Source organism: Toxorhynchites rutilus, chromosome 2 (genome assembly GCF_029784135.1).
Source record: "Toxorhynchites rutilus septentrionalis strain SRP chromosome 2, ASM2978413v1, whole genome shotgun sequence".
In the NCBI taxonomy this organism is placed as follows: Eukaryota; Metazoa; Arthropoda; class Insecta; order Diptera; family Culicidae; genus Toxorhynchites; species Toxorhynchites rutilus.
The window spans coordinates 88,425,264-88,453,049 of record NC_073745.1 but is presented as its reverse complement, the minus strand read 5'-3'; the positions used below and the strand labels follow the sequence as shown (position 1 = coordinate 88,453,049).

The 27,786-nt window shown below is 36.8% G+C and overlaps 1 protein-coding gene and 1 long non-coding RNA gene across 2 annotated transcripts; one reads left to right on the top strand and one right to left on the bottom strand.

Moving 5' to 3' along the window:
* Nucleotides 1-15,527: 15,527 nt before the first annotated feature.
* LOC129769174 (uncharacterized) lies at nucleotides 15,528-17,101 on the bottom strand. Its single transcript, XR_008741829.1, has 2 exons — nucleotides 16,170-17,101; nucleotides 15,528-16,108 (listed from the first exon to the last, which is right to left on the bottom strand). It is a non-coding gene; the product is annotated as an uncharacterized LOC129769174 (long non-coding RNA).
* A 2,486-nt stretch (nucleotides 17,102-19,587) lies between these two features.
* Nucleotides 19,588-20,604, top strand: LOC129765908 (histone-lysine N-methyltransferase, H3 lysine-79 specific-like). Its single transcript, XM_055766353.1, has one exon. The coding sequence runs from the start codon at nucleotides 19,588-19,590 to the stop codon at nucleotides 20,602-20,604; it is 1,017 nt and encodes a 338-aa protein (XP_055622328.1).
* Nucleotides 20,605-27,786: the final 7,182 nt, after the last annotated feature.

Sequence of the window (27,786 nt, the reverse complement as noted above, 5' to 3'; positions counted from 1 at the left end):
CGGAATCGATTTCACCGTCAAGCTGCCTGGATGCGAGTGCTCGAGAATGTGCGAAGGAAAACACAACCCAGGCCCGACAAGAACTTGCGGTGACATTCTATCGCCTTGCGTACTTGCGTACACCCTGCATGTATATTGCGTAAATTCGGGACCCATGCTGTGGACCCGGTTTATTACCTCCGGCGATTCGTGTGTGGCTCCTCGGTTGGAACCTTTTCAACGTTCCTGTGAAGCATGAAATTACGAAACGTAACGAAGAGCGGGGGAGGGGAAGATTCCCTTTCAGTTCCTCGACAATCGACTGACAATCAGCCCCGGCGCTCAGAATAGTGGTGGAAAGGATGGCTTCGTATGGAAATCACAGCTTCGTCGAAAGTTGAATGAACACAAAAAAACGCGGCTCAAGTAGCTGCATTCTCGGAAAAATTGGCCAAAGTTTGGGCCTTGTAAAATGATTTAATAATGTTCGCTTTTCATTGAATTTCACTGCTGAAAGAAGGGAGAACCTGCACAAAAGACTCGGTGAGTTTTGAACATCGAACTTGGTAACGAAAGTTCACTTGAAACGTTCAAAGCAAAATTCTCCAGAGCCATGCTATCGAAAGTGGAGTGTCTACCAAGAACTCAACTCTGAAACAGAAATCGTTTCGAGCGCAAAGGAGAACGTAGAATATATTGTAATTATCGAAGCAGGTGAATCTGTTGGCTGCTGTCTGTAGTCTCTTTCCTCCAGTTCGCCGGTTCTTGTGGTCACGGTTTATTTTTGGGCATAATTTATTGGGAAAACAAAATTACCATACGAGAACAAATCGGTCTGCGTGCGGTGGTGGGAAGAAGGGCGGCAGCAATATTCATTCAGTCGAACCGCAGCACTGCGTGAAGACAAGAGTGAAACTTCAAATGCACTTTAAGGCTGCACGATTCGCAAACAATCCTTGAACTCTGCGGATCGTGGGATTATTACACAAATCTTCGCCACTTACTGGGAAAGCGAATACCATCTGCTCCCCGGGGGCACCATTTTGCGCACCAAAAGTTGTGTTGTGTAATTACAACGCACGGTAACTGCAGGTGAGAGGATACGCAAATAGTGCGAAAGCAGTGTGCTCCGATTCAGAGCATAGAATTCCCCGCGCGGTGTCATCTGGTCAGTGTTCGGTTCTCGTAAAATCAAGTTAAAGCCGGATTGAACTTCCTGCCGGATGAAATAAAATCGGGAAATTGATATTTTCGGATGTATCTTAGAATCTGTCTGATTTAGAATAAAACGTTATTGGATGAGCCATTTTTCCACTCTTCTTTAGTTTAGCTTTCATGATACCCCAATACATTTCGATTGGGCGAAAATACGGATAGTTGAGGGGCCAATTTCCTTTACTCCCCCCTTGGGTGATTTTTCCCATACATTCATTGGAACCCTAATATACCGTTCTGAACAGGGTTGCCAACCTTCCAGTTTTTCCTGTATATTGCCAGTTTTTTTCAAGCATGCCAGCAAAACAGCCAAAGGCCAAAAATCTTCAGTTTTTTTTTTAATTTTTCACAGTGTTATCCAGTTTTTTTGTGATTTTTTCGAGATTTACGAGTTTTTTACTCCTCAAAATTGTATTTTTTCTTTCAGTTGTTGTCTCTCACATCGAAGAATGATTATCGTCTTTTTTTTATTTATATCTAGTATAAGCACACAGAAGTACGGTGCGATGTTTTCTCACTAATTTGCCTCTTTTTTAATGATATTCAGTCCAATCAGCAAAATTTTGCTAATTTGGATAATGTTTATGTAGATGATCAATGAATATTTGTCAGTATGTAAAATTTCACACAACGCCGAAGCTGATTTCAAGACCAATAAAGTACAAAGTCTCCCATTACACTCTGTAATCAAGTTCTAAAACGTTTTAATTTGAATTATCAACGCGGTGATAATTGATCCAACCATTGCCATAGAAAGGAAGCATATGTAAATTGTTCCCCTTCTAGGAAGTGTTCCAAATATTTGCGATCGAAATGATATCCAGAAAATCGATAATACATTTAGGGAGATCCGAAACCTGGATTTTACTGACTTCACTGTAAACGAACGCCAGGATGCTTCTTTTGTGGTAAATTTTTATCCCAAAAAGGTATGACATTAATTTTACTTATCCCAAATTGATAAAAAAATAATTTCAACATGCTTGATTCTGTCCCATTCCTCGGCAACCGTTGAGTAGAAGTAGAACAGGGACTAAAACTATGCGAGAAATTCTAACTTTCATAAATTATGTAGAAATACAGAACAATGAAGAAAAATGAAGCAAAGTCAGGATTAGTAAGATTGAACGATTTTTCTCAGAATACAATATGAACAAAACAAAGCTAAGAAATAGAACAGGAACATAAACATTGCGTGGAATTCCAGCTTTCAAAAATTATATAGACATGCAAAAAGAACAGTCAGGATTAGTAAGAATGATACAAAATGCAAAACAAATTCTAGTATTATAAAAATGTACAAACAGATTGAGGAAAATTTTCAGAAGTTTGTTTTTTTTGCTATAAAATTTATTCTGAGGGTAATGTAATGGGAGGCAATGTCCATCTAACGAGGATAAGGAACCGAGGCGGCCCCAATCCGTCGAGATGACGCAATCCGAGTTGGCCGCCAATCTGCTGTCAGAAGCGACGGCCTCTCGCTAGCAAACCTGTTTCCACCAATTATTGGATGAGAATTTCGCTACCATTACATTGGCCTCACAATAAATTCCATTACGAGAAAATAAATGAATAATAAAAATAACGCTCCGGTGACGGTAATACGTAAGTACAAGTACTGCGTTCTGAGACTGTCACTGTTTACCCTAATATGTACTGTTAATATAAAAAAAGAGAAAAGTAAAAAAAATATACCACCTTTTATTCCAGTTTAATTAAAAAAATTTCCAGCTTTTTCCAGTTTTTTTTTCAATTTTTTCCAGCTTTCTCAAAAATTTGGTTGGCATCCTGAATCATATTTCGGAGGCTTAAGGCATATGATGCAGAAAACAGATCTCAACTTTATGCACAGATATTATTTGGTTGATATTTTTAATAAATTAGTTCAATATGCATTTAAGCTTTCTACTTTGGTACCTATTTGATTGCAAACATAAAAAATCATCGAATAAAATGCTTTTCAAATCAAGCGAATAAAAATCGAACTTCGGACACCGTTTATGAAAAAATCAAATTTCGGACAGATTGAATTCATATTTCGGACACTTTATTTTATAATTTTCTGAACGAAAATTACATTACACATTGCATTTCCATCGTATGTACAAGAATAAAAAGGCGGATGAGGTCGCTCCCGTGGCCGAGTGGTTAGCGTCAAACCTAACATGCCGGGGGTTCGGGTTCGATTCCCGTTCTGGTCGGGGAAATTTTTCATCAAAGAAATTTCCTCTGACTTGCACTGTTGTCACGCGTATTCTAGAGCTTGCCACTCAGAATGCATTCAAGGCGTGTTATTTGGCATAGAAATCTCAACTAAGTACTAATGAAAATGACGCAAGTAATACTACGTTGAGACGGTGGAGTTCCTCTAGGAACGTCAGTGCCATATAAGAAGAAGAAGAAGATGAGGTCGCGTCAAAATCGGCTGTTTTATTTTGTTGATTTGGCGAGGAATTACTCAATAGAAAATAGGAACGGATGAAAAACTGAAGAACAGTCGAATGAAGAAAAAGATTAAGAGTTTTGAAGAAGTGAATTATAGAAGAAAAGGGGTTATACAGTGCATTGAGTTGGAAACTACAGTTGAATGAAATCTCACAGTGAAAGAAATCTAGAGACTTCAGTTGGATGAAAAGGACTAAAGCACTAAAGTTGAAGGAAGCAGGAATTATAATAGGAGCTTGTTAAAAAAAATAAATTGGAATTGGTGGAGAGGTGGAGAGAATTTATTACAGGAACTGGTACAAATTCGGTATACCGTGGGTAATTTGGTACCCACCCGGATCTCCGGCGGTAATGAGCGCACTCTGGTGGTGAATAAAAAAAGGTATTCTAGTAATCTAGTAACAAACTTCAGATACCAAAAACCCAAAATATCTGTGTTTTTGAGATCTCGAAAAATTTTCATGTGTGTCTTTTGAAAAAATCATTAAAAATCGAATAGTGAGGTGATTTTAAATATTAAAGCTGATTTGGATCAAGAAATTGATGTTCTTCAACGAATTCGAGTATGTGTATCGAGATTTTCTAGATTATTCGGTACGCGGGGGCACCCCAATGGAAACATAGTGTTGATGATACACTATGCTAAGTATTGCATGCCCATGCAGCAAAATTAAATTTCGCCCGATTTGTGGATAAAAACCCATTCGGGTCTGGTTTTTTTCGCTGCGGATTTACATTGATAATTATGTAAACATTATCGATTGCGTTGACAGATTAATTCGCAAAATACTTTCAGAAAGATAGGAGTTGAGTTAATTTACGTAAGATAGTATACTTCACTTCTATTTTGTATGAAAATGTCAAAAAATACATTTTTCAGTGATTTCAGGACAATTTTTTTAATTTGAAAAAAATAAAAAAAATGGGGTGCCAAATTTTATATTTTTATAAAATCTCTCGTACTCGAATTTGAGTTGTTTCACTTCTATGCTCAAAGCTCCGAGCCAAATCAAGATTTTTGAAATCGGTTTGCGGGGAAATGTCCGCAATAGATCCCTTCATAAGCTGACGTAAAATGAAGAAATTCCGAGCATTGGCCAAGAGCTAAGTCCAAAAAAACAAAATGTGGTACCGAATTTGTACTAGTTCCTCTAGTGGTTTGGGAAATATATACTTAAATTTATTATTCAAGGAACTATAATATTTGAATCAGTCAAACTATAAAGTTGTTTGCTTTTCTGGTTATTATACGAAAAAATGTAAGTGGCATTTCATTTGTACTGAATTGATTTATTCAAAACAAACTTATTCACAGTTCAGTTCTGTTCTGTTACATACTATTACTGCTGCAATTTATAGTTGGCAAAACTAATATACCTGCTTCTTCTATTTCCGTACTCTTCTTCAAGATCAAGCGGTCATGTAGAGATTAACACAACATTTGGAATATACAGTCAAAAAAAAATATTTTCACATAAAATAACAGATAAGTAATTTCGGAGACATAACCGAAAAGATTATACAGCATAATATATTTATTACAACAGGTTAGTAAAGGTAGAGAGACTCGATTTAGGTCACGTTTTCCGTCACAAGCACTAGAGAAAGACAGAGAGAGAGAGATAACAGTTGTGTGTGGTTTTATTTGTGGGCCTTGTTCGTGTTAAGTATGTTTTCATTGGTTTACAATGAAGGTCGCGGAACAGAGTATTTCCCGAGACCGCGTCTTTTATTATACGTTCTCGCATCCGACAATTTTCATTCATATAACAAATATCTGTAGGAGTTCGCCCTGCCAAAATATATGGATTTACAAAAGTACAATGAAAATGTCGCCCTTTTCGGAAATTAATCTAGACAATTCAATTTTCTATTTAGGCGGCTCGCACACCGGAGCAATAAGCAACTAGCAACTATCAACATGCAATAAGCAATATTATCGCCAATGGATTTTTCCAGAGCAACACGTGTCGCTAGCAACACGGCGTGTCGGTTGAAGAGCAACTTATCGCCCATATTTTGACAAGTTTCGTACATTAAGCCGATTGTTTGCATAATGTCAGGGGTTTTTTATTGCTCTGTGAATGTGAATGCCACGCTATAAAAATGTTCTTTTCAGAAGCAACATAGAGACATTTTCATGTATTTCAATAGATACTATCTGAATGGAACAGATTATACTGAGTGAGTTGTATAAAAAAGTACATTCCGGTCAAACACCTTAATAATTTTCTTGGTTGATTTTGCAGTACATATACAACCATTCAATGCCAAACACATATGATGGTTCTCATTTTTTCCCCTTTTTTCCGAAAATGACTATTTCAAAAAATCATAACTTTTGAACTACTGCACCGATTCATATGATAGTTTTCTTTGAAAAAATGTCATACCTGCGTAGAAATCGTGCTATAGTTGCATATAAATATGCTGAAACTGAAAACATATTAGCTTTGAAAAATCATAACTCAAAAACTAAAAATCATCTCTCCGAATTTTGGATATGTTGAGCTTGAGCTTGAGCTTGAGCTTGAGCTTGAGCTTGGGTAGACTGTACAATTCGTAGCTGCTCTCCGTGTTTGACCTTAACCAACCAAATTGCACAAAGAACACACAGAATGACGCTTGGGACTATGAACGCTATGAATTGCACAATCATTCTCGTTGTGCAATTTTTGGTGATTCGAACTTTAAATGGTCGATAACGACGCCGGCCACGTCCTTACAGTCACCAGGGGAATGGAAGGAATGTTAGTATGATATTCGCCACCCGAAGGCCAGAAGGGTCACCTTTACAGCGTGATTCCCTAGCGTTTATCATGAAGGGATAGTTGTTGATGATGTGATTCTAAAAACGTGAACTCTCAATTATTCGGTGTAATAAGATATGACGAAAATATACTTTCTTATCGGACCAGTCATGCATGTTATTCATTATTCATGCGTAGTACATCGATATTTCTCCTGATCTGAGAAGGTCATAAAAAACTTCTTTGAAAACTCTCGATCTATATATTTTTAATCAATCCTAATGAACTGACGAACTAAAGAGCTAAAAAAACTTAAAAACTGCTTGAACTTGAGCTTTGAAACATATAACACAATAAATTCAATTTTCACAAAAAATCAAAGTCAAAGACACTATAAAGAAATTTGACTACAGAATTAGAATTCAAAGAACTGAATAGTTTAAGAACCAAAGAATGAAAATATCGAAGACACGAAGAAATAAATAATCAAAGAACTAAAGAACTAAAGAAATAAAGATTTTAGTTCTTCAACTCTTCAATTTTCAACCTCCAATCTTCCAACAACACTTTATGAATTTAAAAAAAATGAAGAATCAAAGAACCAAAGTAAAATTTGATTATAGACAAGATTTTTTCAGAACTTACGCTTAACAATATCTTTGTTTAAAATCACATCTGTACAACAATATACAGATCGTACCCGACCGTATACAAACTCGACCAAATATAGTTTTAAACGCGATTATATTCAGATCTTGTTTATCAAATACGATCCTCTATCACCTACGGAAAAATTCCGGATATATGGTAAATTTGTTGTTTATTTTGTTTTTTGGCATTAAGGGAATGAGTCGAAAATGAAATACTTCCTTATACTTCAAAGAAAAAAATATATATGTATAGAAAACAAAAAAAAATATTTTCTCGACCCGACCATACACAGAATTTAACTATATGCAGTGACAAAAAATAATTGGTGACTGTCCATAATCGGATCCGCCCTGTGATTAAAAAAAAGAAAACTTAGCTCATGCACGATGCTCCAATGGTGATACCATCACTGCGATGCGTACAAATACCCACACACCACGAACTAGTTGCGAAAAAAACACACAACATCTCCCAGTACCAATTTTACATATGAAAATAAACACCACTTTTGCTTTCGTTCTCACGTTTCACTATTCGCGAAATTTGCACAACCGCATCTAAAACATTTTGGCTCGTTTGATTTTCTCACTCTTTTTTGGATTTTTGGATTGACAAGACAAAAACATACAAACTCAAACTGATAATACCACTAAAGGCTGTCAAATGCATTCACATGTATTCCTTTCGTTTTTGATGACATAATTTTCATACACTAACATCTTTTATCTATCTGTATAAAAATGGATTTCGGTATGTTTGTCTGATTCTTTTGGACTCGGAAACTACTGAACCGATCGACATAAAAATTGGTATGTAGGAGTTTTTGGGGCCGGGGAAGGTTTTCATGATAGTTTAAGACCCCTCCCCCCTCTCTTAGGGGGGGCTGCCATACAAATGAAACATAAATTTCTGCATTACTCGAGAACTAATCAAGCAAACAAAACCAAATTTGGCATATGGAGGTTTTAGGATGCAATAAATGATTCTATGGTGGATAGATACTTCTCCTCCCTCTCTAAGGGTAGGCTGTCATACAAATGAAAAACAAATTTCTGCGTAACTCGCAAACTAATCAAGCAAATGGAGCCAAATTTGGCATGTGATGATTTTAGGGGGCACGAAATGTTTCTATGGTTAATAGACACTCCTTCCCCCTCTCTAAGGGGAGAAAAGGGGAGGGGCCAGTCTTTGTTCTATCATATTTTCTATATCAAACATTTATTCGATGTAACATGTTATTTGCAAGTGGTTGAAAAATCTTGAACGAGAATTGTGTCTGAAAATAATCTGATATTATAATGATGAGTTTTGGTAGAGGCACTAGGAATTTTATAGTAAAAGGTAAACGGGGTCGATTAGAAGATCAACCAATGAGCAGTTCTGCGATTGGACTCATGAACTTGCGCTTAGTAAGAAAACGTGATTGTTTGAAGGTATTGATAACAAAAAACAAATTTCGGGCGTGACGAAGTTAACCGGGTCAGCTAGTACAAGATAAAGGAAGAACAAAAAAAAATGCGTACGCAAAGCCTTTTCACAAATAAAACTGCACATAACAATGATTTTCCTCGATACTGAAAACTAATCAAAATGCACCTAACACTAGCACCAAAAATAATTTAATTCACTTTTCTCCCGAAACCGCTTCGCTTTTCCAGGGGTTGAATTTAATCTGTGGTCACATTCGTTCATCGGAACTAATACATAGAAAATAGCATCATAGAGCGCTTGCAGCGTGCATATGTATAAGTGATCTGTTGGACAGGCAAAAGAGATCGCTGCATAGAATTTATATGGATCGACAAGATTGAGCTTTGTTTAAATAATTATTTAAGCGAAATTGTTATAGAAATTACGCGCTACACTATATTAATAACATGCAAATATATGTCTCTTTACATAAAAATATTAACTTTAAGCGTCAAAGCCATATACACGGAGAAAAATAGAAATTTCTATTATGGCTTGACCCATATCAATGGAAGCAGATTGATTAATCGAAAAGTTTCACAGAAACAATGCAAATTGCACATTGTGATTGTATAGTCAGACTGTGTGAAGTGTGCTCCCATTTAGGCTTCGTGCTTTTTGTCCTAAAATGCGGGTCTCGTGAAGAAGTAAACTATAATGAATATTCGTGTGCAGATATTCTTAATCGGTGATAAGTTTCGCCAAAAAAGCAGATGATTATGTTGAAATTAAGAACATATTCAGCCAGAAAGATCAACCAACCCTCAGATATGATTTCCGGGTACCTGAGATGTGAAATATGGTTATAAGAAAATTCATCGGAAACGAAGAAAATCCATCAATTGGCTAATTCATGGAGAATACAAGGAAGCATTCGAACGTGAGCTCGAGCCTCTTTGTCTTGAACATGCTGATAATCCTTTCCTGTTATTTTTTTTCGATTAAAATCTAGTGGGAAAGTCGCTCAATGAGTATCGCGAAATAGGTGCTAGTAAGTTAAGCAATATGCGTCACACAAAAAGCTATTATTCGGTAAATAGCTTGCCTAACTGTTTCACAAAGTTCATGTTAGTTCTATGAAATATTTCGCGCTAATAGGAAGATCGCAACTATACTTAAATCATCTACAAGAACGTCGATTGATAATGAATCCGCTTCTGCTGCATAGAAGCTACAAATGTAAACAAATGATGTTTGCCCAACAGATGCTTTGCATGTATGTGAAGCAAGAGCCCTATAGCACAAATCGGTACTTGTCGACACACGAAGGCAGAGAGGCACGAGATCTTTACTTCACTGTGAAAGAGAGAGATAGAATACGAATATGAACTGAAAAAATATGGCTTCATAGAAAGAATAATTCGAATTTAACTAAGTTTTTCCCGCTTTCCACGTTGTTCACTATTCCTTACATAATAATATTCCACTTCCATATAACACTGATATTAAAAATAATAACCCAGCAGACAACACATGAAATAAACGGAGCGATCATAAACACGTCTTTACGCGACGATTGACCGAGCCTCTATCTATTCTTCTGTTCCGCCTTTATCTGCAAGAACTGTTTCACTGCTAAACTAGTATTCCATAAGCAATGTATGTTTTCAACTGCACTCATCAAATTCAATTCAGTAATTGCATAATTTTACAGATTTTCAAATGGGCCTCTTCCGAACAACACAATCAAATATAAACATTGAACTCATATCCCAATCTCTGAATTTTAGATATGTTATGTAAAAAGCCTAAGCTTTCAAGGAAAAATATAAAATATATAGCACCTTTGGTCCCGAAACCATGAAAACTATAAAAAAATAATACAATCGAAAATTACGAAGAGAAAATCAATTTTCTTCGCAAGTATAGAATTTTTCGGAACTAGATCATTGGCTCCAATTTGATATATCAATAATCTCAATCGGTCCAGCAGTTCCAAAGTTAAAATAAAAAAAAAATTTTTGAAAAAAGGGAAATAAGTTGATTGTTCGAACCTAAAATGGAAATGGGCCTCTCTAATGAAAAAATAAAAAATACGGGTCTAATATTTTGGTAAAGAAACAAAATTGTCACTTTTAACTAAAATTTGATAACCACTCTATCGATTTAGCATGGAATGGCCGCATATAAAGTTATGGGGAGCGATATTATATTGTATCGTCCTGTTTGGCATTCTAATCAACTAGATCAGTGATTTTCAACCGGTGGGGAATTCCCCCCTAGTGGGGAATTTGGTCAATAAAAATGAGTGGGTTATATCTATGATATAACCGCAAGGTTCACGTGGAACTACCTTAGCTTAGCAATCATTCGTTTGTATTGATTAAATTCTTGATTGAATGAGAAACAGTTTCCAAATTCAATTGAGTTCAATATATTTGCTCTGTGAGTGAAAAAAATGAACAAATGCCGTGTAATCACAATAAATGAATTGACTTTCAATTCATTTATTGTGATTGATTGTTCTTCGTTACAAGTAAATTTAATGACGGACCTTTTACGTTTGGTATGATGACTAGAACAAAATATATGTGTAAAATATATGTCATTCGCTTCTAGTGGCTGCACGATTTTCCCAGGTTCCTAAGTTTAGAAGATCATGTTAGGACAGACATATTCCACTCTGCACAAAGGCAAGCGAGGACAAAAGTACTCGCAGTTTGCATTTATTTGCAGAGCCGATTTCCCCAGAAACCTCGGTTTTGAAGTCTGTGTTAGGGAAACACATTTCAATCGGAACAAAAACACCCCCGATTTGTATGAATTCGCAATGCCGATTTCCCCACGCTTCATGGATTTGAAGTCTGTGTTAGGGAAACACATTCCAGTCGGAACAAAAATACCCCCGACTTGCATGAATTTGAAATACCGATTTCTCCAGGCACCTTGGTTTAGAAATCTCTATTAGGGAACACATTTCGGTGGGAACAAAAGCTCCCCCTACTTTCGTGTGTTCTTCTTCTTCTTTTTGGCTTTAAGAGGGTTTAAACTTTTCAGTTCACTCGCCTCTAGGCTCTTTCGTGTGTTTGCAATGCCGATTTCGCTGCTTGGTTTTAAAGTCTGTGTTAGGGAACATTTTTCGATGAGAACAAAAGTCCCCCTACTTTCATGTATTTGCAATGCCGATTTCCCCAAGGCTGCTTGGTTTTGATGGCTGTGTTAGGGAAACCGTAAATCGGGCCAATCAAAACGATGCAGTTAGGGCGTTTAGATAACGCCTAATATTTTACAGTTATTCAATTGTTTATCTAATGAAAAACAACATTTTGTTAGTTGCGATAGATGCGTAGAAATATTCCCTATCAAGTGATGCAAACATCTCTCCTATCCAGTACGAAATGTTCGAGCTATAAGCATTCGAAATATTTCATTATTTCCTGCATGTTCTGTGTTTAGGTTTTCATTTTACCCTCCATATATTCCGGTTAGACGTAGTCCCACGTCAAAAGGGGGGAAATTGTACAATTACTTCGCTTTGGAGATGACAATGACAAACATTTCCAAATCTGAAATGTAATGTTTAATTTAACAACATCGCAATGTTTGAAAGACTTTCGTCAGTGAATGATGATGGAACAGGCAACGAAATAGTACAGAAGACCATAAAAAAGAAAATTGTACAGCATTTATCAAGACTTTTTACATCATGTTAAACTTGAAACAAATTTTCCTTATATCCAAAAACAAGATTTAGACATGGCTTGAAATGCCTTCCGACTGGCAATGACGAAATTTTCGGATCAATTTCAGAACAAACTCACCAATCTACGATCGATGATCAATCCATGATCGATTTTTATCCTGATATTCGAAATAAGCGTTACCAGTGCTGTTGTCTTTTTGCGTAGTATTTATGTGAATCTGGATTTCCTATAATGCTGCTGATGGAAATGAAACACCGTAACAGAGTGGATATCGAAGGTTACATAAGGTGTGCTTTTCGACAACGTGCTCAAGAATTACGATTTTGACGGAAACAGATCAAGTGCTGGTGTCATACTGACTTGTCAAACTTTATTTAGCTTTTTGGTAAGCAGATACAAGTATAAAATCAAATTTGTTGCGAGCATAACTCGGAAACCGCTTGTATTCTCCTGTTATTTTACTGATATACTACAGACTTTCTTACAAAATACTGATAGGGGGGAAGTACTGGGATTAATTTTCGTAAGGGGGGTATGGAGCAAAAAAGGTTGAAAACCACTGAACTAGATTCATATTGATTACATGTTGTCGCTAGCGTTCAATATAAACTGTCCCACCATATGGTAAAATTCCTTGTGTCAGAAATATATACACTGACTTTTCAATTGATTACAATACCTTTTCCATTGAAAAATAAGAGTTAAATTGTGTGTCGAACAAGCATGTCGACATTAAAACTTTAATAAGCTAAATCCCGAAACTCATTATTCGATGTATCAGGTTTCCCCGACAACCAGCTTTGAACGTTTTTATTCGTGTTACCACCGCTAAGCTATCGCAAGCCACCATCGTTGTCGACTTGTCTGGAGAACTTCTTTACCGTGCCAGAAAATTATCATTTTGTGGGTCTTTCGTGGAAAGCTTGCTCACCCGGCGAAATACTTTTCTCTTTTATCAGTTTTAATCCGATAACGCTGGGAGCGCATTTTTTTATTATCCGCTTGGGAAGACTGATAAAATGGGCTGTCACGCTGGTCATCTCAATTGCTGAAGAACAAAAACTCATCATTTTTCCTAGAATGCTGGGTTCCATTACCTTAACGATACGATTTTCATTCACACATTAGCGCCATCACACGTCCCACCCCGTAAGCGATCTTCCAATCGGGATGAGAAAACTGATACAACTTAGTTATCCCATTATCCTCATCAGCACACATTTCGGCGTCTCCGTCGTAGTCAAGATTTAGGCTATCGAACCCCCTCTCGAATTCCAGCAACGCCGTGCAAAAGTGAGAATCAAATTCAATTTGTCGATTTTCCGACTCTTGATCATACTGATCACAGCCGGAGGAAAGACAAAAAAGAGGAAGAAACCTCCACTCAACTCTGACAGCGTCGAGACGACAGGGAATATCCATGGTCTCGAGTAACTTGATTTCTATCAATCAACATCTGTCCGTCTGTGAGTGTTCGTTTTCCCCTCAATCGAAACCAAGCCCGGTGTGGGTTCAACAATCCGTACGGTGGAACGCTAAGAGTTTTCCAAGAAAGGGAAAAAACATGGCGCACATTATTGAATTTTGACTCTCTTTATGGCCATTAGCCAATGTTCGAAGGGTCAAACGATAAGGCAACATAGTTCCGGGGACGATGTGACGTCTTTATTCCTGAAGGGAAAAGTGTCTTTCAATCTCCCGATATGGATCTCCCAGAAGTGGAATACGAAACTACATGAAAGAGTCGTGATCCATTAGTTTTAATTTGAGAGATTTTTTTTTTACTTTGGGCGACACGTTTTCGTCCTTTGGCACACCCTGATGGCGTAATGATCGAGAAGTTATGTGGCAACTAATTCCTTTTTCTTCGCAGGAACCAGCAGAGATTTACTTGTCGCGCTGTCCGCAGGGATTAGTCTATTTCGGACAAACAAAGCGACAAAAAATACCAAACACGAGACGCAGGAAATGGGATCTGTCTTATTTTCGATGGCTCCTTCGCCATCGACAGTGCGGTTGGCAAGTAACCACTTAATCCCTTAACGAGCTAGCCTTAAGGCCCATTTATACGTTGCTAGTAGCTGGCTTCACAATGAGCAGCTACTGACCCGGTGAACTCGCTTGACAAATGGTTGACTCGCCTTGTCCGTTCACACAATGTGAGCTGCTGGCAAGAAACTAGATACTACGGCACAGGTTTTCCAGAGATGCCAGGCGGTTTTTCAAATGTCCATCAAATCGTCAGAAACAGCAATCAGATCCGAATTTGTCAGATGATTGATCCGAAATCGACTTCTTTATTGGCAGTTTTCGTCTTAGATTTTCAGTTGAATTTATCATTACACAATTTTATCGCTAAACACACACTGGCCGTGTTTAAAAATACTTTGTGCTGAATTTCTTTGAACTGAAGGTACTATCCGGAAAAAGCAGAAAGAAAAAAGGATTCGGTCCAGGAATTGGATGCAAAAAAAAAGGAGCAACAAATACAATATTGAAGTAACTCTACGATGATGATCCCCGAGAGTACAGAGCAGTGTTGAGAATAACACCTGAAAAAGTGAAAAAACTGTTGGATTTAATTGCTCCACAAATACAACGCAAGATACACTCATGAGGGATGCTATACCTACATAAGTGAAACTAGAAATGTTGTACCTTTCTTCTGGAATATCGTTCAGATTATTGTCGATATTTTTTTAGAATCTCGAAAGCATCCATAGCTAAAATAATTCCGAAAGTATGTAGTGCTACAAATGGCAGTCTAAAAGATTTTTCAAATTTTGAATTATTTCGCCTTGACAGCAGCTTCGTGTACCAATTTGTGAAATGAAAATGATAGTAGATTTGCAGGAGGAATGAATACGCCTCAAAAACTAAAATAATGAATGAAAATCTACTTTTTTAAATGGAATATGTATTCTGTTTTTTAGAACAATACTTTTTTTGGAAGTTGTGAGTGAATTTCGAATGAAAATTGTGCCCGATAATGATTTTATATTTAGAATCCCAAGAAAACTATCTCAAAAAGAAAACGTGCCCCACCAGCGTGCAAAACAAAATAAAATGAGTAAAAAAACTTTTTAAGTTAAACGGTTTATTTGTGATTAAACATAATAATGTACTAAAAGCTAGAGAAAATAATTAGGCAAGTTGCAGTTAGTAGTTATCACACCTCTCCTTCATTAGTCTAGGGCATTGATAAGACTAAAATAAAATAGTGGGACATATGATGAAATCACTAATTGTGGATAATGAAAATGAATGGATTTTATAATTTAAAAAGTTTTTGTTTACTCATTTTATTTTCTAGTTTTTAGTACATTATCTGTTTCATTAGAATATTTCTCTACAATAAAGGCATTGTACTGTATTCTATCAGTCAAAAAATTTCATTTGATACCGATATTGAGTAGATTGCAGAAAATACATAGTGTGTTCTCCAAGTCAAGTTCGTTGGTTTGATACACATATCTCAATCAACCTTTTTTTTTGAGATGATATGGAATCAGCGATTTTGAGCGGAGGCCAAATTGGATTTTTCAAGATAAGCAGTTTTAAAATGACAGCAGTTCCTATCCGGTCAGTTCCTATTGGTCAAATTTCTATTACTGTGGGACAATCCTACAGACATACATACATACATACGAACAGTTCAAGCTAAATAAAACCGTTTAATAAAGTATATTGCTATTTTGTGATTGCGGCCATCTTGGATTTTAATTTTTCATGATCTACTGTGATCTACTATTCAAGCCCTTTCATTTGATACCCATATTAATGGTGTTTTGACATAATATGTAGTCCGCCATTTGGTAGAATTTTGATGGATTTGCATTTTTCATAAATAACCGTGTTCTGCTAGTCAATCCCTTTCATTTGATACCCATTGTTACGGGGGTTTCGGAGGTTCTATTCAGCACGCGTTTTTATCAATGTATAGCGAGCTCAAAGCTGTATTTATTAAGAGAAACAATAATTAAACAAGAACTTTACATTATTAGGTTTTACCTACATTTGATCTCCTCGTTTTAAATTCAAAGCACGACAGGATGATTCAATTATTTAACAATTTGGGAATTCAACTTTATTTTGGGTTCTATCTCTACTCCTTTTTTGTGATTAGCAAAGAATGTGTGGTACGAGAGAAGTTTTCAGAATGACAGTGATGACAGCTAGCTGTCAATGATTGTCTGGGTGCGTCATGGAGTGGCACCGTCCGGATGCGCAGGTTCAGATCAAGTCATCAGTGGCGTAGTTTGCTTCCCCCCAACACCCATATTAATGAAGTTTTGGGAAACTATGTAGTCCGCCATTTAGTAGTGGCAGCCATCTTGGATTTGCATTTTTCTTAAATAACTGTATTCTGCTAGTCAAGCCCTTTCATTTGATACCCATATTGATGGGGTTTTGGAAAACCCACATTGATGAGGTTTTGAGGAAGAAAGGGATCCGCCATTTTGTAGCGGCCTCTATCTTGGATTTACAAGATAATGAAATACGCAGTTTTGTAATGACTACAGAGATAAAGGTGTGTTCCAAATTTCAGATCAATCGGTCAACAAGAAGGGGGTCAAATTTCTACTAATGTGGGACATGTTACAAACATACAAACAGATTACAGGGCAAGCTAAATAAAACCGTTTAATAACAACGATTCCGCTTAGAAACTATGAGGGTTTTATTTGTTTTTTCAATAATTTTCAAGTCTATAATAATCTTCGCATATTTTCAAATATCTTAAAAATAGAGACATGTAAAGACAATGTAAAGATTTGGCATCCCTGATTCGAGCGCTAAATTCTGTTTTTGACGTTTTGAGGGATGCGAGTGCGAGTAAATTCAAAAAAATTTGAAGTAGCTCGCACGCCGAATCACACATGACACTAACTGGCATGATGTGTTCACACGGTGTGAGTAGCTGTACTGCAGTAACTGACTAGACCGACTCGTATGCTTACTCGCACCGTCTGAACCCGGCTTTAGAGAATAGGAAAAATACAGACTGTAAACGGAGAAACAATCACCTTTTTTGTGGGGAATAAGATTATTGCCTCCTGCCACACACATACACACACAAACGTACCCGAGCACAGCGATTGTGACACCTTGCCTCTGAGCCGTCTGAGCCGACTATCCTCCGAGCTGTGTGTTTGTTGTTATATTGTATCTTAACACCTTGTGCTAATTATGTTGTGTTTCTCATCCCAGGTTCGTTCCAAAAATGGAACGATCCATTTGCTTCAGAATAACGGTGTGCGGTCCAGCTTTCTTCAGGTATCAATCCTTAGCAGAGGCCAAATTTTCAGATCTATCGAAAATAAATTCATGAGCAGAGCCTGCTACAAAAGAAATGAGTGCTGAACTGTTCTACCGCAATGACGATTTTTTCATAAATTATGTTTTTGTTTTTTTTATTTGTCGCACATCTTACAGACGCATTATTTATGACCAAAAAGGACAATTAGCATCATCGATTTGCCATTTTGACTCTCGTATTACATTTAAGATGGGCCTAACCAAAAATTGCTTGAAATTATTAGGAAAAATATAACTCAGAAACGGCTAATTGAATTGGTGTCTTGAGCAATGTTTTAGGTCATTATTGGGACTATGCGGAGAAAATATGTTCTGTTAAAAATAAATATTTCATTTTTATTTCATTTCGGATGTTTTTGTTTTTTTTAATGTTTTAATATGTTGCAGCGGACAAATAATGAAGTTTATGGCACAGTGCGCTAAAATTGAAAAATAATGCACCAAAAAGTTATAACTTTTTAAAGAAGTTGTTTTTTTTAAATTGTTGAAATATTTCTTATAATTGTTCCAGACTCGATTTTATAAAAGTACGCATAATAGGGTAATGGAGGTATTTTGGCCCACCTGCCTACATTTTGTGTGTTTTATCACATAGAATCATCGCATAGAATTGTGAATGCACCAATACAAATAAGTTATTTTCGAACTCTATCTCAGTTTCGTTTTCAGTTAAACTCTGTATTTAAGGGTGTTAAATTTAAAATAATTTACGCATTTTCAGAATCATGGCAAACAGCTCCAAAATCAAGAGGAGGTGGCAAAAATCAAGCCAACTTTGAATAGTTATTACTAGCAGTATACATATATTTGGAACAATCCAAAGTGATTATTACATCAATAATATTCAATAGGAACAGTTTTTATGCACTTACAAGTGAAAAAAATGTGTTTAAATAGCTAATTTGGGTATGGCCAAATTATGTACGTCATTATCTAGCGACAACATATTTTGGCCATACCACCTGACCAAGCTTTGACATGTCTTTTTTACCATTCATTTGTTTCACCCAGCACGGAGCAGCACTTCGTTCATTACATTTCCAAATGGCGAAAATTGCGAAAACTCCACGGTAGAAGGCATATTCCGAAGCCGACGTTTGGGACAGAAATGTAGGAATCAGGGAAGAACCGGACTTCCCACGGCAATAGGAGCGGATGAGGAGAGAAAGCTGGTCATTTGGATCAAGAAAATGGCCCGGAAAAGATTTCCGGTAACGAAGTACCGTGTAATGAACCGAGTGACAAGCTACGTCGAGCAGAATCCCGAGAACGTCAGCTTCAAAACCGGCACACCAAGTACGATGGACATATTGAATCCTCAAACAGCTGCAATTAACCAAACTTCTTTCTGTGTATAGGTGATGCGTGGTTTAGAAGCTTCATGAAACGGCACAAGGATCTTGCCATTCGGAAGCCGGAAGGTATCACCAACGCCAGTGCAAATATAGTCGAACAGGATTTACGAAACTGGTTCCGGGAAGTTTATGGAATTGCCCAAGAAGAGGACTTTGTAGCTATTCTTCGAAAGGCCAAATGTGTCCTGAACGGCGATTAATCCAGCTTCTATCTCGATCCTGCCACAGATAAGGTAATCGCCATGCGAGGAGAGAGGAATGTGTATAGAGTTGATCAAGGTCCTGCCAAGAAAAACATAACGGTTATGTTCACCTGCTCCGCTGCTGGAAAAATGTACCCGCCGATGGTGGTTTTACCGTACAAGAAAATCCCCATGAAAGTTATACGTAGTGTACCCGCAGAATGGAGTATAGGCAAAACGAACATACTCCATCCTCAACTGGTTGAAGATGATGCACTTCCGCCTTCTATTTTGTAGACGGCCACTCTTCGCATACCGCTTGGGAAACTGCTGATAAATGCCGAAAACTTTAAATCCATCTGGTCTGCCTATACGCCAATAGCACACGCATATTACAGCCACTCGATGTGGCCGTCTTCAAACCATTGAAGGATTCCTGGAAACGGAAACGCTTCTTCAGCAGGCGATGGAGAACATCAATGAAAATGTCATTAAAAACGGATTTGAATGCTGCGGTTTGTTTCCGTTTGATGAGAACAGCGTTGATTACTAAAAATGTCTTGGTCGAAATGCCGCAATGTCCCACCCTGAAGGAGAACATAGTGAAGCTGTGAGTTTGGCGAATGGAACCACTGATGAAGGACCCAAATCCGACGATCATTCCGATGTGCAAAATGGAGCTGCAAGTTCGTCGGGAAAAACCTCGGATGATGATTGTCAGCTGCCTACACTCGAAAACCATACCGATATGGGAGTACCTGGTGATTCTAATTGCAGCGAAACGATTCAAATTAATCGTTTGAAAGCTGAAACTCCGATGGGGCCCACCGACCGGGAGAAGTACAGAACTGGTGATGAAAGCGATTTTGATTCGCTTCACGAAAAGATACTTGTAAAGGTTTTCAAGCTACTTGAACCTTTAAGTTCTTCGTTCGATCGAAATGATATCGAAATGGGTCCTGAGTGTTCATACTCGGGATCGCATGAACCAGCAGGCAAGGCGGAACTGAAGGAAGAAATATTAGCAGAATTGTTTATTGATCAGCCAGCATATGAGGTTCATTACGTCATGGACACCGATCCCAAAGCACCCGGAAATGAAACAGCGCTGATTTCAGGAAATCATAACTGTTCAAACATCGACGACTATGACGTTTCGAATGATAATGGTCAGCACCCAAGCGATGATACTAAACAGCACTGTAGCTTGCTCTCCGAGTTTTTGGAGTCTCCAGAAACACCACACCGAAAAGGAATTATGAAATACAAGCGTAGAAGCCCTGCTGTTTTGACCTCTCGTCGGAGACTCGAGTACCACAAGGCAATTCATGAGGAGAAGAAGAGGGAGGCAGAGGAAAAACAACGGAAGGCTGAGGAAAAGCAAAAGAAGGCTGAGGCAATACAGGAGACGAAGAAGAAGGAAGCAGAGAAAAAGCAACGGAAGGCTGAGGAAAAGCAAAAGATGGCTGAGGAAAAGCAAATTAAGGCTGAGGAAAGGAAGATGAAACAAACGAGCAAACAAGCACAGAAATTGAAGAATAAAAGAACCGATAAGTTCAAACAGGAGAGAGGAAAGAAGAAGAAGGACGGTTAATAGAAGTAACTGAAAATTAACGAAATAAGACAATGGAGTTAAATCACAAAAAATACGGTTTCATATGATTGATTTATTGAATTCAAAATTGTTTTTTTTACGTCCTTACGATTGATTTCATGAATTAAAAAGCGATTGTTTTTTGGTTATGATTGTTTTTTTTTCTAATAAAAAGATAATTTTAAAGCGTTTGGCGATTCAAAATATATTTTTATTTTCAAATAATTGATATAATATCACACTAAGCAAAAATGTCGCAGACTAGCATTTATTCATTTTTCCCTACATTCCCCTACATTTATTACTTACACGGCAATCGTTACTAATTTGGCTCTGCCTAGAATTTGTCTAAATTGCCAGAGTCCACTTTTTCTTGATTTTGCCTGGGCTTCCAGGCATAATCTAATGATTAAAATCAGTCAGGATTGCCGTATAAGACTACCGGTGGTCTAAAATATGTTTGATGCCTGGTCCAAAATATATTTCCACACGCAGTTCAAAATAAAAAGGTGGGCCAAAATATGTTGTGTTGGTGGGCCAAAATATAATCAAGGTGGTCCAAAATATGTTTTTATTAGTGTTTAGAAAATGTGATATTTCTAGGTGATTTTCCATTGAAATGGGTTTTTAAACGAACATTTGAACGAATTCATTCAGCTCTTTGCAATGTTATGTTTAGTCATTCATTTTCGTCATACTTTTTTCAATAAATTGTACAATAACTTCCTAAAGTGGTCCAAAAAACCTCCGTTACCCTATGCAGTTAAAAATAAATGCGGCAAAATTTCGCTAAATGCTATTGTTTCTGAGATACAAATTTTTGCAAGTGTAGAATTATATATATGGCTGTATATGTGTGCTGCGTCAAAATGACGCGTGTTCGTAGAGATAGGTGTATAAGAAACGTCCGTAAACCTAGTGTTAAATCGATTTAAGATAATAAAATATGGTTAGACCAGAAATAATAACTTAATGAGTGGAGGAGTAACATTCCCCAGTTGTCCAACACAAGCATACCTGATGTTTTCTACAAGTATGACCGTTGGTATATTTTTTTTTGTTGTGACACGAATTTCGAAGATTTTTCGTGCTCCGTAGAAATAAAATAAAGAAAATTTTTTGAATCCATTATATCATTATTTGTTCATCTATCTTTTAACAATAAAACAAAAATTGACCGGAAAAAAATATTCATAACTAGAATAGTTACATGCTGATGAAGTGAAGGGTTTCAAAAAAAAAGTTGTGCTATGGCGTACACGATTCCAGCCTTTCTGGTTATCTGACTACAGAAATATGAAGGAAAAAAAGTTTGATTCTTCTCAAACTTCTAGACTACAATACTGCCTTAATCAAGCGAGAAGCAAGAGATAGTTCAGAGGAGAAGAATGAAGTACAAAATGAACATTTTTTACAAGGATTGTGTAAACGTGGCTTCGAAAAAAGTGATAAAAAATGTCGAAATCTCTCGGAAAGAAATATAGGTCGGACTCGTTTGAATTTTTTTTCTATATTTCAAATATGACTTATTTCAACAAAATATGTAATATTTCATCGTTAAGGTGATATTTAATTAGCTATCATAGGTACAGGGGAGTTAAAATCGCGATTTTTGAAGATTTTGATTGAATTCCCACCAGGAATTGTTTATAACGATATTGCAGCGGAACAAAGAAAGATAGAAGTTGAATGTCAAAGTGCGGATTGTAGATCGGATAGAGATTTTTCAACTAATATGATCGTCTATCACCTCCTGAGAGATTCTGGATAAATTTATTTTTTTCATGTGAGAAAGGTGTTTTCTGACTGTAAGGGGATGAATAAAAATTTAATTCTTCTTTTATATAAAAAAGCTATATATCTAAAAATGGATTTCTGTCTGTTTGTCTGTCTGTCTGTCTGATTCTTATGGACTCGGAAACTACTGAACCGATCGTCATGAAAATTCATATGTTTTTGGGGTCGGGAAAGGTTCTTATGATAGTTTGAGACCCCTCCCCCCTCTCTAAGGGGGGGGGGGGCTGCCATACTAATGAAACACAAATTTCTGCATAACTTAAGAACTAAGCGAGAAAAAGGAACCAAATTTGGCATGTGGAGGTTTTAGGTGGTAAGAAATGTTTTTATGGTGATTCGACACTCCTCCCCTTTCTTTAAGGGGAGGGGGGGGTCAGCTATACAAAATATACACAAATTTCTGCAAAACTCAAGAACTAATCAAGAAAACGAAATCAATATGGATGTTTTAGATAGCACGATACGTTTCTATGGTGTTTCGACGCTTCTCCCCCCTCTCCAAGAGGGGGAGGTCACATAACTCGAGAAGTAAGCAAGCAAACAGAACCAAATTTGGCATATGGAGGTTTTAAGGGGCAAGAAATTTTTTCATTGTGGTGCGACACTCCTTTCCGCTCTTTAAGAGGAGGCTGTCATACAAATAAAACACAAATTTTTGCGTATCCCGAAAACTAGTCAAGCAAAGGGGTAAGCACAAAACTCGAAGAAGCAATCGTCATATTTGAGATATCATAATTTTAGTATATTTTCTGTATCAAATATGTGTTCCATGTAAGGGAGAAACATGTTACTTGCAAGTGATTGAAAAATCTTGAACGAGAATGGTGTCTGAAAATAATTTTATATTACAATGACGAATTTTGTGTAGAAGTACTAAGAAATTTATAATGAAAGGAAATTGTAATGGGTCAATTAGAAGATCAATCAATTAAAAGTTCTGCGTTTGGACCACCTTCGCTTAGTAAGAAAACGTGAATGTTTGAAGGAATTGATAACAAAGAAAAATCCATTTTGGGCGGAACGAAGTTTGCCGGGTCAGCTAGTATATGTATAAAAACCAAATAAAAAAAAAAATACGGAAGTTAAATTTGGTGTAAATAGAATCAACGAATTGCATGGAATAATTGAGTAGCTTGAAGAAAAGTTTACAAGAGAAGGGACGAAACGAGCTGAGAGATTTCAACTTTTGTATGTATTGTCTAAGTCATGAACAGCCGAGAAAATAAAAGCAATATCTAATACAACTTTATACACGGCAACGAAAGCAACAAGATCACTAAATGAAAGCGGCATGGATTCTACTATTGGTCCTAGGGTAGCCATTGAACTGGATGAAAATATCAAACACGCGGTTATGCAATTTTACAAGGATCATGAAACCAGTCGAGTAATACTTAGTCAGCGTGATTGAGTAACAATCAGGAAGAACGAACACTGAAATACAAGCCGGCTTTTCATCCTTTGCTCAACTCCGGCCTAAACCTCTTTAAACTCTTAACTAGCTCGGGAACTCGGGAACTCGGGACCATCGTGAGTGTATGTACCATTCACGAAAATTTGAATCTCAAAACTCACAGAATTAGAAGTGTTTACAGATAGTTTGACAGGTGAAAATGTCACAGTAGACACCTTTACAGCTTAATGAATAATATTCGAAAGCAGTTATCATTCAAGGAACACAAAAAATACCATTAATTTATTGAAGTTTCCGTAGATAAAATACAAGTTAGGTAGTTTTCAAACTGTGATTACAATGAAAAATTTTTAGGCATTTTGAAACAATAACAAATCTGTAATGAAATACGTCTCATTACATTGTATGAAAACTTGAAATAAAATACTTTTAGATTTTTTTTTTGTATTTGAATGAACTCAAAAAACATCCGAAATCGGCCGAAAGTGATTTGCAGTAAATTTTATTTTAAAATCTCTATATCTCGGGAACGCTGGAAATAAAATAAATTTTGTCGTACAACTTTTTTATTGCAAATCATACGTTCTAAACTCGTTCTAAAATAACATTTATAAGAATCATTTCAACAAAACCCGAACTTTTTTTTGAAAGAAAAATATAATTTTCTGTCTACTATTTTTCAATTCTGGCGCACTATGCAATAAATTTCATGAGTTATCTGTTGCAAAAAAAAACAAAAACACCTTTAAAAAATTGAGTTTTAAGTGTTTTTTTAAATTAAAAAAAATGAAAAAAATCTTTAACAGTGCATACTTCCTCCGCATAGTCCCAATAATAACCTAAAGCATTGCGGAAGACACTAAGTCGATCGGACCAACCGTTTCTAAGTTATATTCTTTTGAAAATTTTCAAGCAATTGTTGTTTAGGCCCTTCTCAAAAGTATGGCTAGAGTCAAAACGGAAAACCGATGATACAAAGTGTCCTTTTTATTCAAAAAGAATGCGTCTGCGAAATTTGAGCCACATTGAAAAATTTAAAAAATTTATCGTCCTTCGAATTCACATGGAATTGTTCATAAACGAACACTGTTCACTGTAAATCGGTTAACACGGCGATTGTTTTCTTGATGCAGACCATAACCATTCGTATTACCCTGGCACGAAATTCGTAAGAAATTCCTTATAACGAATAACAGTTACACTTTGAAATGGTAGTTTCCTGTGGTACGATGGTAATTTCAGCATGCACTTCATCTTGTGGCATAACAAACGACAATCGCTGCGTTAAACATAAATTGTACGGCTCCTCGCTCACGGGAATTATAATGAAGAAATATCGCCTTTGTCAGCCTTTGGAGTCGTACTAAATTATTAAAGTATTAACATGTCAGTCGCTGAATCGGCAATGCGGAAGGTTTTCATTTATTCCGCTTCGAACACACACACACAAATCGAATCCGAACAAAAGAGTTTCCCGCCGCGAGCGCATTAAACGTTGAAAGTGGAGGGCATCCCATAGCAAGTCAAGAAATCTCCGGGGATTATCTCGGCATGGGGATCTGAATTGCCGCACTTTTCACCGGGCGCTTCAACGCACCCCCGCTCCCTCTTTTCCTTCCCGGTGAGGGAGACACTTTTGTTGGCCGCAAGAATGGCAAGGACTCAAATTTAATAATTCATAAATAGACGGCAAATGAAGCCACCCATTGAGTATTTTCCCGAACTTCCCAAGAGGGAATACAAAGGAAAATGTTCTCTAGGCTTTCGTATGTGTGCGGCGTTTACTTAGCTAGTGTTCGTAAAGTAGCGTTCGACGCCAAAAGTGATGGCGACAAGCATTTCGCAGAGAGACGGATAGGGCCGAATTTGGAATCACTGACATCCGAGATAGAATCGCCGGAAACCATCCTGAGTTCTACCCCCTCCCATTTTCAGCAGTCTTCACGACGATTGTATTTCTAGTCTGCGCTGGTGAAGATCTTCGATGAACCCTTGGAGCGACACGTGCCACCGGGCGATGTCTTATCTAATGCGGGTGATACCCGTCCACCGTCGCTCGTGATGTTCACGTGCCAACCTCAATTTACGGAGAGGATTGTGGGCGATGACTTATGGCGCCGCGATTGAGATTATATTAAACAATTATGTTTTATTAGGAATGTTCGGATCTCGGTTCGATCCCTGACGCAATTTGCGAACCGAAATCATCCTCCAGACATTTCCAAGAATGTTGGCACGTGATCCCGAGCGGAGTAATGCAATTACAGGCGTACAAGTGAAATGTTTTTTTTTTATCTCTGTTTCGTTTGAGGCGATTGACTTTTCGCCAACAAATCAAAGCGGGGGTAGGGTTTTTCTTCTGTGGTCTCAATTAATGTAACTGATTTCTTTGTCAATATTAGAATGCCCGAACTGTTTGATTACCAATTATTTTTGCATTGAAATGCTGAAAATCCATTCCATAAAATCGTGTACCACTGAGTAATTTTAAAATCAGATTTAATAAAATAAATTCGAATGTGCCATGTATACAATTCAATACAATTCAGGCGGGTAATTCAATGCTAGTGTGTAGAGTATTCAATATTACTAGATTTGATCTGATAGTTTCAGAACTAGCACTTGCAAAATAAGTATTTTAAAGTGTTGTTACGTCACAAAAATAAAAGAAATTTCTAGATTATCGGATAAACTAAGCACCCAGTAAATCTTGAAATTTTCTCGGCATGGACGGCCCACAAACCGATATATAAAAACCATCTCAAAGTTCGTTGGGAGTGTTAACACGACTGACAAGGGAAATTAAGGTTAATCTATCTATCTATCTCTCTCTATATATATATATATATATATATATATATATATATATATATATATATATATATATATATATATATATATATATATATATATATATATATATATATATATATATACCGTTTTGAATCATATTTCGGACACTTTGTAATGATATCTTGAAATACTTAGTGCCCTGATGATATAACTATGAGAATAATATCACGATTGATTCGTTAGATTATTCCCCTTGGTTTCATTATCATTTTATATCATAATTACTATTGAATTATAACATAATAGGCAGAAATCAGATCGCACTACTTATTTTCGTTTCTGTTTGCCGTTCGCTTTCCGTTAGCAGGTAGAATATACCGATGATATAACTATAAAATCAATATCACAATTGTTTCTTTAGAGTAATTACTTGGTTTCACTATCACTTCATTAGAGAATTACATTTGAATTATTAAATAGTAGGAAAAAAACCATCCAAAATCCAGAATCCACACTTTATCGTTTGTGTTTGACGTTTGCTTAGCGTGGGCACGTAGAATTTACCCCTTCATCAATATTAAAATTTCTCTCGTGTTCCATCAGTTATCATAATCGTTATCAGGATACTGTGTGTAGTATCGTTGGATGTTGTTAATATGATGAAATACACGTGAATACTTGCTGGTGGTCAGAATAGGAATGTCGTTTATTATCGAGTTACATTGGGTTACAGTGAGAAGGTTTCAAGGTATCTTTATGAAACAGGTGATGATACTAAAGAACAATGTGTATGAAAGGTAATTTAGGCGGTTACGATACTACATTCACTTCCCCTTTTTGAAAGTTACTGTTTTTTTTTATTTTTTTTTATTTTTCATTTCAAATAACCAGATATTCATTGACAGTTTGTACGTAATCTCGCATGTAGGCTGGCTTCTGGGTGGTACGTCTAGATCTTGATTCGCTGGAAACATCTGTCTCATCCAGGCCTGTTGATCGTCTACTGTTTCCACTTGCTGCGTCGTTGTTGAGGGTACTCGATGTTGATGGTCCATCTTCTGTGTTGAAATCCGGTGTAGAATCTGTTTCAGTGCAGGGAATTCGATGCAAATGGGATGTCTCCTATATTTGACGCCAGTGTCCTCCGAAAATACTATGACGTCTCCACCTTTCCTTTT